At 40.6% G+C, this 16,103-nt stretch overlaps 1 protein-coding gene across 1 annotated transcript in view; it reads left to right on the top strand.

The window, feature by feature from the left end:
- The first annotated feature begins 2,762 nt into the window (after window positions 1–2,762).
- The window catches only part of LOC137252997 (transportin-1-like), a 33,511-nt gene continuing 20,170 nt past the window's right edge, over window positions 2,763–16,103 (top strand). The window contains exons 1-2 of the mRNA XM_067789199.1: window positions 2,763–2,934; window positions 3,290–3,423. Coding sequence (XP_067645300.1) covers window positions 3,325–3,423 — 99 coding nt within the window. The 5' untranslated portion in view covers window positions 2,763–2,934; window positions 3,290–3,324. The remainder of the gene's footprint in view (window positions 2,935–3,289; window positions 3,424–16,103) is intronic.

Genomic DNA, 16,103 nt, shown 5'->3' with positions numbered 1-16,103 from the left:
ATGTCCCTCTCAGAAAACATTCGGCATCAATTTTTTCAATTTCCAGTGAGATAATCGCCACAAAGTAACGAGTGGCGGCTCTTATTGTATTTATCCTCTTTGATTATATTAAAAAATTTATTTACTTACCTTAAATTTGCAAGTCGATTTTGGCGCAGTTTATTGAAGAAATCAGCTGTGTAAATATCAAACGTAGAGAAAAATTCCAACATGCTGCCAAATGCATTTTGACAGTCAAATTATGCCATATCAACTGGCAAACAAAAATGGGGCCGTTTTCATTTCGCTGACATTTTAATTGAAACAGCGTACCATTCAAAAAACGCGAGTACTCCATAAATAATGTAAGGAATACTCCTTTAGGAGTATAGGAGTGTTCCAAAACTAATCTGTATTCATACAAAAAATGTGCTCCAATAAACATTGCGATGTCCTAGGAGAGGAGTAGGTGATCCCACTCTCGCTTTGTTTGTGAGTATTCCATAGAGTACATACGTGAGAGTACTTTCCAAAGTACTTTCACTGTTGTACTCCATGGAGCACCCACAGAGGATCATATGCCAAAGTACTAAAGAGGAATTGTGTCGGAAAGAATTATCGGAGTGAATTTAATTTAAAATGAAAGTAAATAATGAAGAGGGGAAATACAACTTTTATATTTTTTACTACGAATATTCTTATGTTATTTAGCATTTGCGTGAATAAAGAAATTAATATTTCTCTATACTATACTATGTACACATAAAACCAGGCATGCTTAACGAACGAAACGATATCATTTCGTTACGATAATCAACGCTAATAAACGAAACGAAGTCACTTCGTTTCGTTTATTAACGTTAAGATCGTCAAATTAACGTTAATTTGACGTTCTTAACGTTAATAAACGAAACGAAGTGAGTGACTTCGTTTCGTTTATTAGCGTTGATTATCGTAACGAAATGATATCGTTTCGTTCGTTAAGCATGCCTGCATAAAACCAGTGCGCGGTTGCATTTTATCAGAGTTGTCATAGTAAAATTTTATTTTCAGTTATTTGTATTTATTACAATATTTTACTTTTGGCAACTCTGTTCGATCGTCATCGTGTAGTGATTACAATCGTTAAAAACGAGCAATGATCGGCTTACAACATGTTCGTGTAGAAACATGAGTTGGTCCATCGCTGCATTACAGTGGAGTAGAATGGTAAGTACTCCAGTGGACCACATGGTTCAACGATTTTTGCAGGGACATGCTTATGCATTATGAGTAGATTGCACGAATTTTTATGGAGAATGGTGGAATGAGCGACACAGGAGCCATCTGATATTGAAAAGTAGCCATCTCCCAAATTTTGTTACAAGCAAAGCATAAGAAGAAGAATGTGACATTTGTTTTGGTTAAGGGTGTTGACACACTTTGCAAGTGAAATTATTTTTCCCACTGGTTGGTAAATTTTCTAACATTTTTCGCAGGTAAAAACTGTAATATAACAAATGAATACGACACAAAATATGTTAGCAAGTATCTTTTTTGTAAGGGGATAATATTTATGTGAATGGGCAAGGCGTAATAAACTTCAATTGCCACGTCTGAAGTTCCTTCATATTTACAAACGCAACATCTTGGTTGATTGTGGCGATGTTATTGGAAAGCATAAGCTTGTGTTAAACGCATCTATATGAAAAATATCATTGTGGCACCGCCTTAAGCGAGTGCCTGTCAGAAAGAAGTTAACACACTTGTACCATGATGGAATTGTGAATTGTGCACTTGTACCATGGTTCAATTATGTACAGGTTGGCTTATCTCATCAGCTGATTTTATTTATGTCATTGCATGGTCGAAGGGATTGTCAAAAGTGGCAAACTCAAAATAAAACCAACACATTGGCAATATTTTACTTACACATACAAAAACTGCTAAGTTTTATGTTTCCAATCCATACCATTCGCACCAACACCAATACACAGATTTTGACAATTTGAACAGACATATTTTGTTGCTTTACAGATGAGCAACCTGTATGTAGTTGAACCATGACTTGTACCCTGCAAAAATCGCGAGTACTCCATGCATGCATGTATGGAGTACTCGCTATGGACCAAGCGAGTGCTCCAAAATTAACCACAATTCATACAAAAAATATGGTCCAATTAACATTGCGATGTCCTAGGACCGGACCATATACTCCAGCTCCGCATTACATCAGAGTAATCCATGGAGTACCCACAGCCCAATAAACAACGTGTAGTGATTACAATCGTTAAAAACGAGCAATGATCGGACAACATGTTCGTGTAGAAACATGTGTTGGCCCATCGCTGCATTACAGTGGGGTAGAATGGTAAGTACTCCAGTGGACCATATGGTCCAACGATTTTTGTAGGGTACTTATCCACAATATTTTCGTAAGAAGTGATCGAAGCGCAAATATAACTTCACCTTAATTCATGACAGCAATTTATCTAGCCTGCTTTTGAGATACTGGCATCTCTGCTCCGTCGCGTACATATATGAGGTCCCTTGCGCACACCTATTTATTCGACTTGTGTTAGAAAGAGATAATCGGTCGGGCCACGAGCTTCTAAACTTCATTTTAAATTTCATAGCGAAACAGTACAGATGGAGGCCTGAGACCAGTTGGCTTACTTTTTTCTGTCTATTTTGACAATTCTACCTGATTGCAGTACTATTTTGACATTAAGCCATCGAATTACAAAAACGAAAGACATAGAATTTGTGTGTTTGTTTGTATTTATATCGCCTATTCACCACCTTGTATGGTTCCGCCATGATAAGTTTTCCCTGAAAAATTTATACTAAAAAGGAAGGAAAAAGGAGAAAAGTTCTAAAAAATTTATAAATTGCAGAAATACACAATTAAATCAATTTAAAAGGCCAACACAAGATAAAAACACGTTTAATCTATTTTTAGTGCGTTTATCAGAGGTAGGTTTTTTGCACGAAACGCTGTAGAGTATTTTGTTTTCTCAGACTGGCGAAAAAATATGCGACAATTTGCAAGAAAAATGGTGTGGACGACATGTCGAAACTTAAAAAGCGAAATGCAATGAGTAATTACTAAACCTGCAGAAATTGCACTCCGATTTGCCAATAAAATTTGGTTTTTTTAATGCAATTTGTAGACCAAGAAATTGAACATATTTATGTATATTTTGTTGGACAAATCGCACCCGTTTTTTTATATTCGCGCATGTCACCAGCATGCACCCTTCTGTAGACCTTCATAACTTGTTTGGCAGTAATGAAATAATATGTAATAACATTTTACATTTCTTCATAGGTAATACATCCGCAAACGTAACTTCTCAAAACAAGATGACGTGGGAACCGCAAGCCGAAGGTTTACAGCAAATAATCACAATCCTCAAACAGTCGCAGTCGCCGGACACGGCTACTCAAATGGCTGTTCAACTAGTAAGTTTCATAAACTTAACTATACATTTAAATATTAGCAAAACAAAGGAAACCAAATAGCAGTAAGGCAAAGATCGAGTAGGAACGAAACAAAAAAGTAATGTACTACAGGCAGTTTCTTTTAAATTCCTAAACGTTTCTCATGGAACTAGGGGGTTGGGGCGGGATGGTCTAGAAGGTTTAATGTGGTTATATTAATCATTCCCGAGATGGGTGAGCTAGTAAACGCAAAAGGGCCATCAAATTCGATAACACTCCCCAAAACCTTCGGGGAGTGTCGTTATCGTTAATACAACAACAACCAAGAAATTGTCATCAATATCATCTATCGGGAATCCAGGGAAACTCTGGCCCTCGAGTGAGAATGGTGTTAAGAGAGCTAGAGTGACGGGCGTTTCTAACAGACTCAAAGGATATTGATGACAATTTGTGATGTTGTTGTGGTTGTTGTAGCAGTGCTTCGCCCCACCTAACAGCGGTGAACGATCACAAATTGTCATCAATACCCTCTAACGGGAGTCCAAGGAAACTTGCTGTTTCAACAGGGGTGGACCATAATGAAAGGAGTGTTGGAGGCGTTGGTTCCACATTACAATTAAAAAGATGGTTGGTGTCATGTTGGGACACATTGCAAGCGGGGCATACATTTTGTATGTCGGGGTGATGCTGGATAGGTAAGAGTTTAACCTGTTACAGTACCCAGAACGAAGTTGAGCTAGAGTGACTCGCGTTTCCCTGGGGAGTATGCGTTCCTCTTCCGCAAGTTTTTGGTACTGGGGATTCACCGGGGAATTAGGAATGAGGTCCGACGTCTGTTTGTGGAGTTCACTGAGGACCTGCTTGTGTTTTTTGGCTTCATACGGCTGTGTTCTCAGGTGCCGTATTTCCTCAATGCTTACGGAGATGACTCCTTAAGCCCCTGGGCGGTGTTGGCTCATCAATCAGATGTCTGTTGGGATGCCCAGGTTTCTGGGTATTCAACAGGAACTGTTGGGTTAGCATGTCATTTCTCTCCCTAATGGGGAGTAAATTGTGACTCTTGGCTCCCTTGGTAGTGTGCTTTCTTCAGAGAAGGATATTGTATATTAATAACATACTGTGTGGATCTGCTTAGGGCCTCCTTGTCTTATCTGGATCAAAAGGGTGTGTTGGCAGGTGCCGGATATCATAGTGCTTATGGAGATGGTCCCTTAACCCCGTGGAGGTGTGGCTAGATCAAGGAGTTGTTTGCTAGGTTGTCTTAGTTTGTGAGAGTTTAGCTAAAACTGCATGTTCAGCATTTGTTGTTGTTGTTGTAGCGATAAGGTTGCTCCCCGAAGGCTTTGGGTAGTGCTATCGATGTGATGGTCCTTTGCCGGCTACAGATCCGGTACGCTCCGATAACACAGCTCCATTAAGGTGCTAGCCCGACCATCTCGGGAACTATTTATATGACCATATTAAACCTTCTATAGACCATCCCTCCCTCCCCACCCTCAAGTTCCCCGAGGAGGTTGGGGTCGCCAGAGCCTCGTCTGTTAGTGAAACGGGCTTCGTCGCTCGAAGGTGAGGTTGACAATTGGGTGTGGAGAAGCTATATATTGCGCTGGTAACCTGAAAAGGTTGCGCTACACAACCCCTTGAATCTGGTATTTTAGTCGCCTCTTACGACAGGCATCTACCGCGGGTATATTCTAACCCCCTAACCCGCTGGGGGATGTTCAGCATTTCGTTGACCAGGCGACCAAATGAGGTTATAAACATTTCTTTATCTTTTCCCCAAGTGCTGCCGGCAAGCGACTTGAGGAATTTGGTGCGGCTTTGTACTTTAGTTAAAATGTTGGTGGTATTTGCCTTGAAGGAGAGCAGGCATGCTTTACCAACGAACCGATATCATTTCGTTACGATAATCAACGTTAATAAACGAAACAGGGTCATTTCGTTTCGTTTATTAACGTTAAGAACGTTAAATTAACGTTATTTTGACGTTCTTAACGTTAATAAACGAAACGAAATGACTTTGTTTTGTTTATTAACGTTAATTATCGTAACGAAATGATATCGGTTCGTTGGTTAAGCATGCCTGGGTCAGAGTATTATCCAAGATCTTTGGATGACAGACAGTCGGTAGCGTGACACCATCGACGTGAACGTCCAATATTTGCGTCATCTGTTCCTTCCACGTCGTAAACAGAGTGGTAGTAAATTTTGTCGGTTATGATGCCAGGTTTCACAAGGTGAAGAAACTAGAAAGATCGGGAAGATTGCTATTTGTTTTAGAAACCAATTCATCTATTGAAGGGCTAGGTCCCGTTGCCATTATCGTGCAGTCGTCGGCATAGGATTGTAACTCCTTCTGATAGGAAAGGGAGTTTTGATATGTAGAAATTAAACAGAATCGGGGATAGGACACGACCCTGTGGTACCCCCTGTATGTCTGTCGTAAGAGGCGACTAAAATACCAGATTCAAGGGGCTGTGTAGCGCAACCCTTCAACCTGTTTCACTAACAGACGAGGCTCTGGCGACCCCAAGCTCCTCATGGAACTTGGGGTGGAGACGGAGGGGATGACCTGAAGGTTTAATGTGGCCAAATAAATCGTTCCCGAGATGGTCGGGCTAGCACCTTAATGGTGCTGTGGTACCGGAGCGTACCGGATCTGTATCCGGCAAAGGACCATCACATCGATAACCCCAGCGGGTAAGGGGGTCAGAATATACCCGCGGTAGGTGTGCATGTCCATGTCGTAAAACCATACTCCAATGAAATATAACAACAAGCCTCGGATAAATACAATCTATTGATGACGACCATGGCAAACGTTTGAAGGACAATGAATTGAGGGCATGCGCCTGGAACGTTCGCTCCCTGAATGGGATTGGTGCAGATGCCCGACTGGTTGATGTCCTCGTAAAAGCAAAATCTGACATCACCGCCATCCAAGAAATGCGTTGGACGAAGCAAGGAAGAAAGAAGATCAAAAATTGTGACATATATTGGAGTGGCCATACGAATAAGCGCAGTTTCGGCGTCGGATTCGTGGTGGGAGAGAGACTTTGTCGCCAAGTGCTGGCGTTCACGCCTGTGGACGAGCGTCTCGCCGCTATCCGAATAAAAGCAAAATTTTTTAATATAACATTCATCTGCGCCCATGCGCAGACAGAGGAGAAAGACGATGAGGTGAAAGACACTTTTTATGAACAAATAGAACGCACATACGAGCGCTGCCCCCGTCATGATATAAAAGTCGTGCTTGGCAACTTTAACGCCAGGGTGGGCAAAGAAAGTGTTTTTGGGCCTACAGTCGGAAAGTTCAGCCTACACAATGAAACTTCTCATAACGGACTGAGGCTAATTGACTTTGCCGGTGCTCGAAACATGGTCATATCCAGCACAAGGTTCATGCATAAAAAGATACATCAAGCTACATGGCTGTCTCCTGATCGAAATACTCGCAATCAGATCGATTACGTTGTGATCGACGAACGGCATGCCTCCAGTGTTTTAGATGTGCGCACGATCCGAGGACTCGGACCATTATCTCGTTGCAGCAAAAATACGCACCCGCCTCAACGCGGCTAATACCAAGGAACAAAAAACACAAACACAAGGAAAAGGAAGGAATGGAAGGAAAGCTAGACGTTGAAAAGCTTCAATCACAACAGACTGCTAATGATTTTGCAACTCGACTCTCACACCTGCTCTCTGAGAGCACAACTCATCCTGAAGGAATACAGGAGCAGTGGGAGCATATCTCCAAAGCATTTCGTACTGCCGCCGAGGAAAAAATTGGTTACCGGCGGCAACGAAAAAACAACCGGTACGATGAAGAATGCCGCGTTGCAACCGAAAGAAAAGACGCTGTCTACAGGGCTACGTTAAAAGCGAGCGCGACAAGAGGAGTGTGTGAACGCTATCGTGAGTTGAAAAGGGAAGCGAGACGCCTTTTCAGGAAGAAAAAAGCAGAATCAGAAAGGTGTGAGTGCGAGGAGCTTGAGCTGCTAGCCACCAGGAATAACGCCCGAAAATTCTACCAAAAAATACGGCGACAGACGGAAGGTTTTCAGACCGGGGCAAACTCCTGTAGGAATGAAAACGGCGACCTTGTAACTAATGTCCAGAGAGTGCTTAGATTATGGAGGGAATACTTTTCTGCTCTCCTAAACCGACTATAAAGCCGCCTTCGACAGCACGAAAAGGAGTTGCCTATATGCCGCTATCACAGTCTTATTCGGGCAGCCGCCTTACGCAGACGTGTTTTTCTCGCAGCGCAACTAATTCTATAGACACTAGTGTGTGTTAAATAAGCTTGTATTGTATTTTTCTTCTACGCGACCGTTAGTGTATATATTATTTCTAAGTGGTTGTGTTAAAAACTACATATTTGGTAGCTGAAATCAAACAAAATGAAAGGGGCTAACCCCCCTCATAGAAATAGGTTTAAACACATAGATCCGGACGAGAATATATCACTTCCTACAACCAAATCTAAAAGACCAAGGGAAGGGGATTTTGTATCTCTACCGCCAATAGCACAAAATGATAACCATATACCACGATACATCATAGCCACCGCCATCGCCCAAAACAACACTAAAACCCGACCATTAGCATCCTATAACGTTTTCCAAATAGAAAAAGGGCTTAAACACATAAGTTCCGAATACTCTGAAGTAACAGAGCTTAAATCTGGTGACCTGCTGATAAAGGCAAATAACCTTAACGCAGCAGAAAAATTCATCAAAGCAACCTATATTGATGTTGTACCAGTTAAAATATCCTTTCACAAAAACCTCAATTCAACACAGGGTAGAATATTTTCGAAAAACATTATCCACCTTACTGAAAAAGAGTTATTGGAAGGCTTAGCAGACCAAAAAGTAATCGAAGTTAGGAAAGTCATGAAGGTAACTAACGATACACCAGCACCAACAGGAGCAGCAATTCTAACATTTAATCTAATGCGGAGACCAGAAAAAATTAACTTGGGCTGGGAAAAAGTCGCAGTTCAAGAATACATTCCTAACCCTATGAAATGCAGAAATTGCTTGAAGTTGGGGCATACAAAAAATAATTGCAAAGGTAACAAGCTGTGCAAGCAATGTGCGACACCTCCACCTCATGATACTTGCTCGAGAATCTTCTGTGTAAATTGCAATATTGACACACATACCTCTGAAGACCCCTCCTGTCCTAGCTTCCTCAAGCATAAATCCATCAACAAAATTAAAATTGAACGTCGGTGTACTGTAAGAGAGGCTTGGAAATTGTACAACAGTAACCCCACTGCGTTCCAAATAGAACCCAGAAGCAAGCATACAAACAAGGCTTCGTATGCACAAATTACAAAAAATAATAACATCGAACGACCGCTAAAAGAAAATACAAAACAGGTCACCGCACCAGCTCCACAACTTTCAAATAACATTCAAAACCAAGAAAACACAAACCAAACACAAATCAGTACAAAATCACCTCAAAATAACATTCAAAAGACAAGTTCAAACTCCAATATTGATACATTGATTACAAAGATAACAGCAAAAGCTAAACAAAATACAACAACAAACGCAATAGCTAATAATACAAACGCAGAAAGTGGAGACATAGAAATGTCACCTTGCACAACAACAAACAATAATAATTACCACTCAACTCCAATTAATAACAAAACTCACAACAATTCTAGCGACTACACCCAACCGCAAATATACCAATCACCTATAACTAATTTAACACAAGACCTAATAGAAAGCAATAACTACTTCGTCCAAACAAAACAATTTGACAGCGACATCTCTGACTTTGAATAAATAAAAAATTTAAACGTTTAAAAATATGGATATCGGACTTAATTTTTCAATCCTCCAATGGAACATTCAAGGATATATCAATAATAAATATGCCCTTGAATTACTAGTTAAAAAACATAATCCCGATATCATTATATTACAAGAAACACACATAGTGCAAAAGAATCTGCATCTACTACATTTACCTAATTATAGAACTTTTCAGCATAATAAAGATTTTCAATACGCCAAATCTGGCATTACCTTCTTATTAAAAAGTACTTATGGTATCTAGGAATAACCTCCTTCATCAATCACTTACCGTACATGGATTGACGGATCTTCACATAACTAATATATATAAAGAAATAGATGTATATCTTACTTCACAACTGCTTGACAGCATTCCACTATACAGCTGTGGGCATCATCTACTGCTTGGTGATTTAAACTCACATAACACACTATGGGGATCACAAACCACGAACCGTACCGGGAAAATATGGGAAGAATTCGCAAACTGTAGAAACTTAGTCTTCTTAAATGATGGTTCGCCAACGCTGCTCAACACATAAAACACTCTGACGGCTGTAGATGTAACTATGGCTAGTGCAGAACTGGCAGGTATCCTAACCTGGAACTGCTATCCAGAAGGAAATGACCACTTCCCAATTTTGATTTCCAACAACATCACACCCGGTTTAAAAAAATTTAAACCGGGTTTTGTAGATGCTAAAGCAAATTGGGAGAGTGGAGAATTTAAAGTAACGGCCAACATTAACCAAGAGGTAACCAACATAAAGAAAATTATCAGGAAGGCTGCAAATGAGTCCATGCCAGTAAAAAAGAACACAAAGCCACGCAAAACCACCGTATGGTTTAATGCCGAGATAGCCAAAATAATTGGATTAAAGAACTCCGCGTGGAAGGTCTATAAAGTGAAACGAAATCTTGCTAATATAATAAAATATAAACAACTCTGTGCACAGGTAAAGCGTGCATGTAAACAAGCCAAGAGGGATACATGGCAAAACTTTATCAACTCCCTTAACCCTACTATGGATACAAGGACAATATGGAACAAAATTAAAAAGTCAAATCGCCACAATATATAAGTTTTCCAAATATTTTTTCAGAAAACGAGTGCCTTACTCATCCCCAACAGATAGCAGATAAATTTGCAGAAACATGGAGTTTAATAGGCTCCGACAATTCGTTTGCTACACAAGTTATACTGGCTAAACAAAACTATAACATTGACTCCCCATCCGGGGAAGCACTCAGTCTTCATAAATATTTTTCCAATATAACAATCGATGACCTCAATGTAGCAATAAAAAATTCAAAAGGCACAACACCGGGAATTGATAAAATAACATACTCCATGATACAACATTCGGACATCTCGCTGAGGAAGAGAATATGCAAGTTATACACGGGAATACTCGAAACTGGAACTTATCCGCACTACTGGAAGGTAGCAGTTCTTGCTCCGATTCCCAAACCAAATAAAAACGCAAATCTGGTGGAAGGATACAGACCCATTTCGCTAATATCGGTCCTAGCTAAAGTATTTGACAAAATTCTTGCGAGGAAAATTAGAGAACACTACAAATCGCACTTTCTCCCAGAGCAACATGCCTTCCTCCCACAGCCTGGAGTACATACATTGTGTCACGCATTAGAAGCAAAAATAAAAGACAATCTTAAAGCAAATAAACACAATGTTATATTTTCAGAAGACATAGAAAAGGCCTTTGATAGAGTTATTTCATTTGTTGTAATAAAAGAACTTTCTTCCTGGGGCGTTCCGGCATTAGTGCTGAAAACTATACATTCCTTTATGTCGCATCGTAGAATTACAGTTCGAGTAGATGGTTTTTTATCGAAGTTTCTCAATCTCGACAATGGCCTCCCCCAAGGATCTCCACTGTCAGTCATATTATGTGCAGCATATTGCAATACGCTTATTAAAAATATTAGAAACATAAATGGAGTGGACTTTATTGGTGTATACGCTGACAACATCTTTGTTGTATCTTCAGGCTCAGCAGAACAAATAAATAACAGCCTCGGTGAAGTAAACACCAAAGTACAAAGGTGGGCAGAAGCAACTGGTGCAGTAGTACCAATTAATAAGGCAGAAGCTATGCATGTATGCAAAAAACACAAATGTGATATATCCTCATTGAAAATAGGCAACCAAGATGTTAGGCTGAAACCCCATATCTCAATCCTTTGCATCACTTTCTCCAGAAATGCACTATGGAATGAGCATATCAACAAAATTTGCGAAAAACTAATCAAGGTTAATGACCTACTAAAGATATTCTTTACGAGGAACAAAGGACCACACATAGACATTGCCATATCAATCAGTCGAGCTATATGTGAAGGAATAATTCAACACGGACTCACGGTTTATGGGTGGACATCCGAAAAGAATAAAAACAAAATCAATGCATGTATGTATAGATGCTTTCGAACGGCTGCAGGGTTGCTCATGGCCACCCCAATAGCCGCCCTCAGACTAGAAGTGCGGTACCACGATATCGATTGGCAACTACAAAGAAGGTCAGCTGGTCTCGCAGCGAAAGCTTTGACACTGCCAGATCACCCATTACACGAGCATATGTGGGAGCTACAATCAGCCAATAGAAGAAAAGTAGGCGGCAGAAACGATAGCGCGCTGGAAAATATTATACGCTACCTTAACATTAAAAAAACACCCATACCAGCACAACCACTAAGGAAATCACCTAAAATAAAATTCCATATGAAAATGAATTCAACCCAGAACTTATCTTGTTCACTGACGGCTCTAGGCAGTGCGACACCTCAACCTATGCTTTAGTAGAACAAACTTCAGTTGACTCCTTTAAAACTCTGAAGCAAAGTCTATTACCACTACATGCAGGAATTTTCAATGCAGAACTTGCAGCTGTTGAACAGGCAATTATATATGCTGCTGAAAGAAAAGCAAAAACGTTGATATGTTCCGACAGCCAAAGTGTAGTCAAATACATTGGCTCTACTGCATATAATGGACCGGAAATCCAAAGACCTAGAGAGGATCAATTAATAAAAATCCTTTGGGTTCCAGGCCACATAGGAATCAAAGGAAATGAAGAAGCTGATCACATAGCAAAAGCAGCGCTCCGGTTACCATTAACTGTGCCATTATCATTGTAATGATGAGATATGCTGAACAGCGTGGTTCCAACTTTCATTCTTGCAATTTTTATACATTCATCCCTGGTAAAGTTTATATTGTAGTTTGGCCTAAACTTTACCAGGGATGAATGTATAAAAATTGCAAGAATGAAAGTTGGAACCACGCTGTTCAGCATATCTCATCATTACAATGATAATGGCCCGATTCAATGTTCGACATGCTCCACTGCATTGACTCCCGAACACATGATGCAAATTTGTCCGTTGACGAAAGTATCAACCCCCATGGATGTTGCACTAGATTGCAGTAAAACGGAAACGATAAACACTGTCAATAACGCCTTAAAAACCCACAACGTCTACCACACTACTTAACACAGCAACGAAAAATAAATACCCTTTAAGTTAAGACAATATACACTTAGCTTACATACCAATATGTTTAATTGCAGGGAACCATATGGTCTCAGTAACCAGGTATCCTAACCAAAAATAGTTTATAAATTTATTTGTAAACTATAATGAAAATAATAATAATAATAATATGCCGCTATGTCTGAATTTGGTTTCCCGCAAAACTTATACGGCTGTGCAAAATGACGTTGAGCAACACCATCAGCTCAGTCAGAATTGGGAAGGATCTCTCCGAGCGGTTCGAAACTAAACGAGGTTTTAGACAGGGTGACCCCCTATCGTGCGATTTCTTTAATTTGATGCTGGAGGAAATTATACTGGCTGCAGAACTTCACCGCACTGGAACCAATATATTATAAAAGCGTGCAATTACTGGCATATGCTGATGACATTGATATCATCGGCCTAAACACCCGCGCTGTTAGTTCTGCTTACTCTAAACTGGAAAAAGAAGCGGTAAAGATGGGTTTGATGGTGAATGAGGACAAAACGAAGTACCTACTGTCATCGAGCAAAGAGTCAGCGCATATGCGCCTTGGCAACCACGCTACTGTTGGCAGCCATAATTTCGAAATAGTAAAAGACTTCATTTATTTGGGAACCAGCATCAACACTAGCAACAACATCAGCACTGAAATCCAACGAAGAATCAATCTTGCCAATAAATGCTACTTTGGACTAGGTAGGCAATTGAAAAGTAAAGTCCTCTCTCGGCGAACGAAAATCATACTCTACAAGTCACTTATCGTACCCGTCCTGCTATATGGGGCAGAAGCATGGACCATGACAACAGCAGATGAAGCGGCTTTGGGAGTGTTCGAGAGAAAAGTTCTTCGAAAGATTTATGGACCTCTACGCGTTGGGATGGCGAGTACCGAAGAAGATTTAATGATGAGCTGTACGAGCTATACGCAGACATCAACATAGTCCAGCGAATTAAAACGCAGCGGCAGCGCTGGCTAGGCCATGTTATGCGAATGGAAGATGATGCTCCGGCCAAGAAAGTGTTTCTATCGGAACCCGCCTATGGAAGCAGAGGTAGAGGGCGGCCCCCACTCCGTTGGAAGGACCAGGTGGAAAACGATTTAAACTCCCTTGGTGTGACCAATTGGCGCCGGTTGGCGGAGCGAAGGAGCGACTGGCGCGCCTTGTTGGACGGCCATAACCGCTTAGACGGTTAAGTGACAATTAAGTAAGTAAGTAAGTAAGGTATGCCTGTCGTAAGAGGCGACTAAAATACCAGATTCAAGGGGTGTGTAGCGCAACCCTTTAGGTTGTCAGCGCAATATATAGCTTCTCCAAACCCAATTGTCAACCTCACCTATCCGCGGCGAATCCTGTTTCACTAACAGACGAGGCTCTGGCGACCCCAAGCTCCTCATGGACCTTGCGGGTGGGGAGGGAGGGGATGGCCTGAAGGTTTAATGTGGCCACATAAATCGTTCCCGAGATGGTCGGGCTAGCACCTTAATGGTGCTGTGGTACCGGAGCGTGCCGGATCTGTATCCGGCAAAGGACCATCACATCGATAACACTCCCCAAAGCCTTCGGGGAGCAACCTTATCGCTACAACAACAACAACATCGATAACACTTTCCAAAGCCTTCGGGGAGCAACCTTATCGCTACAACAACAACATCACATATCTGCATGGCGAACGAAAATTCTTGGGTGCATCCTTGAAAATTATCTAGCCGGCAGGAATTTTATCTTTATATACAAATTGAATGAATGAATGAATATACAAATTATTATTGTGGAAGACACCAGATTACCTATTCGAAAGACCACTGAGATCACTGAGACATCAGAGTCTGGTCCTACCATTGCATAATTACTTAACCTCACCTAGACTATTTTTCATTAGCGCTGTTAAATTATGGAATTCAATCATAGATAATGTGAAAGCTAGACTAAATAGATTCAACTACAAGGCTGTAATACTCAAGTACTACAAAGCTGTATAAAAACAATGCAAAAATATTGTAAGGGTGTTTAAGATCCCTGCTTCTCTTTTCTTTCCCATTTTCTCACTTTTTTTAACTATTCGTTAAGGTTTAGTTTATCGAAATATGTTACGAGGCTACCCGTCATAGACGCGTACAAGATATTTCATATAGCTACAATTTCTCTACGCCTCAAGATCTGCACACGAGCTACTTTCGATTTAACTTTAGATTTAAGTTAGAATATACTGTTACTAATATTAGCAACACTAAGGGGTACTGTCATCTCTAAGCCGATGCTAAACAGTGATATCATGCACATCCATAAATCAATCATTATGTATCTACATAAACGAATCAATAATTATATCTACTCATATGAACGTACACGCAGCGGAGAAGAGATGCACAAACACATGCAGATATCTTATCTGAGATGCTCCCAAAAGTATGCAATTGTAATTGTGAAAGTGTCGCTCACAAACACACGCGCATATGAGAAGCTATACACGTGCATCTGTAGTTATAATTGTATGGCAGTAACTACGTAAATTCTGGAAACGCCTAGAAGATGCAACGAGGAAATCACAGAGTATAAAAGCACCAACGGTAGAGGCGCGAGAGTTAGTTTTGATTAAGACGCTATCGGATAATAACCTTCTCACAGATTCCCAGTCTGGATTCAGGTCAAATCGTAGCTGTAAAACGGCGCTCCTATCGGTGATAGAGGATATTCGAGAACAAGTTGACAAAAATTTTACTGCTTTCCTGACTCTTCTCGACCATTCAAAAGCGTTTGACGCGGTCGGCCACACCGTTCTCTGCAAGAAGCTGGACAACCTATTTAATTTCTCCAACTGTGCAACAGCCCTAATCAGATCGTATTTGGCCGACCGAACTCAGGCAGTAAGTGTTGGTAGCAGAAAGTCTGACTTCGTCAGTGTTTAAGAGGAGTCCCACAGGGCTCAATCCTTGGTCCCCTGTTATTTGTTTTGTATATAAACGATTTGCCTGGTGTTCTCAAGTATTGTAATATTCACATATATGCTGACGACGTACAATTGTATATGTGCTGTCCTAGTGATCGTACCAGTTCATGTATTAATAACTTAAATTACGATTTGTGTCAAATTGGTACGTGGGCTTCTATGAACGGCTTATGTCTTAACCCTAAGAAGTCGAAATGTATAGTCATTCATAGAAGGTCACTAGATAAAAGTGGAATGGAAAATTTAATTTTAAACAACACTGTTATAGAATACGTTGACACGGCAAAAAATCTAGGTGTAGTTTTTAACAAAACCTTGACATGGAAAGATTACATCTTCCGCACAGTGGGAAAAATGTATGGGATGCTTCGTACACTCTGGCTTAC

This window comes from Eurosta solidaginis, chromosome 5 (genome assembly GCF_040869045.1).
Source record: "Eurosta solidaginis isolate ZX-2024a chromosome 5, ASM4086904v1, whole genome shotgun sequence".
Classification (NCBI taxonomy): Eukaryota; Metazoa; Arthropoda; class Insecta; order Diptera; family Tephritidae; genus Eurosta; species Eurosta solidaginis.
This window is presented reverse-complemented; position numbering and strand designations above follow the sequence as displayed.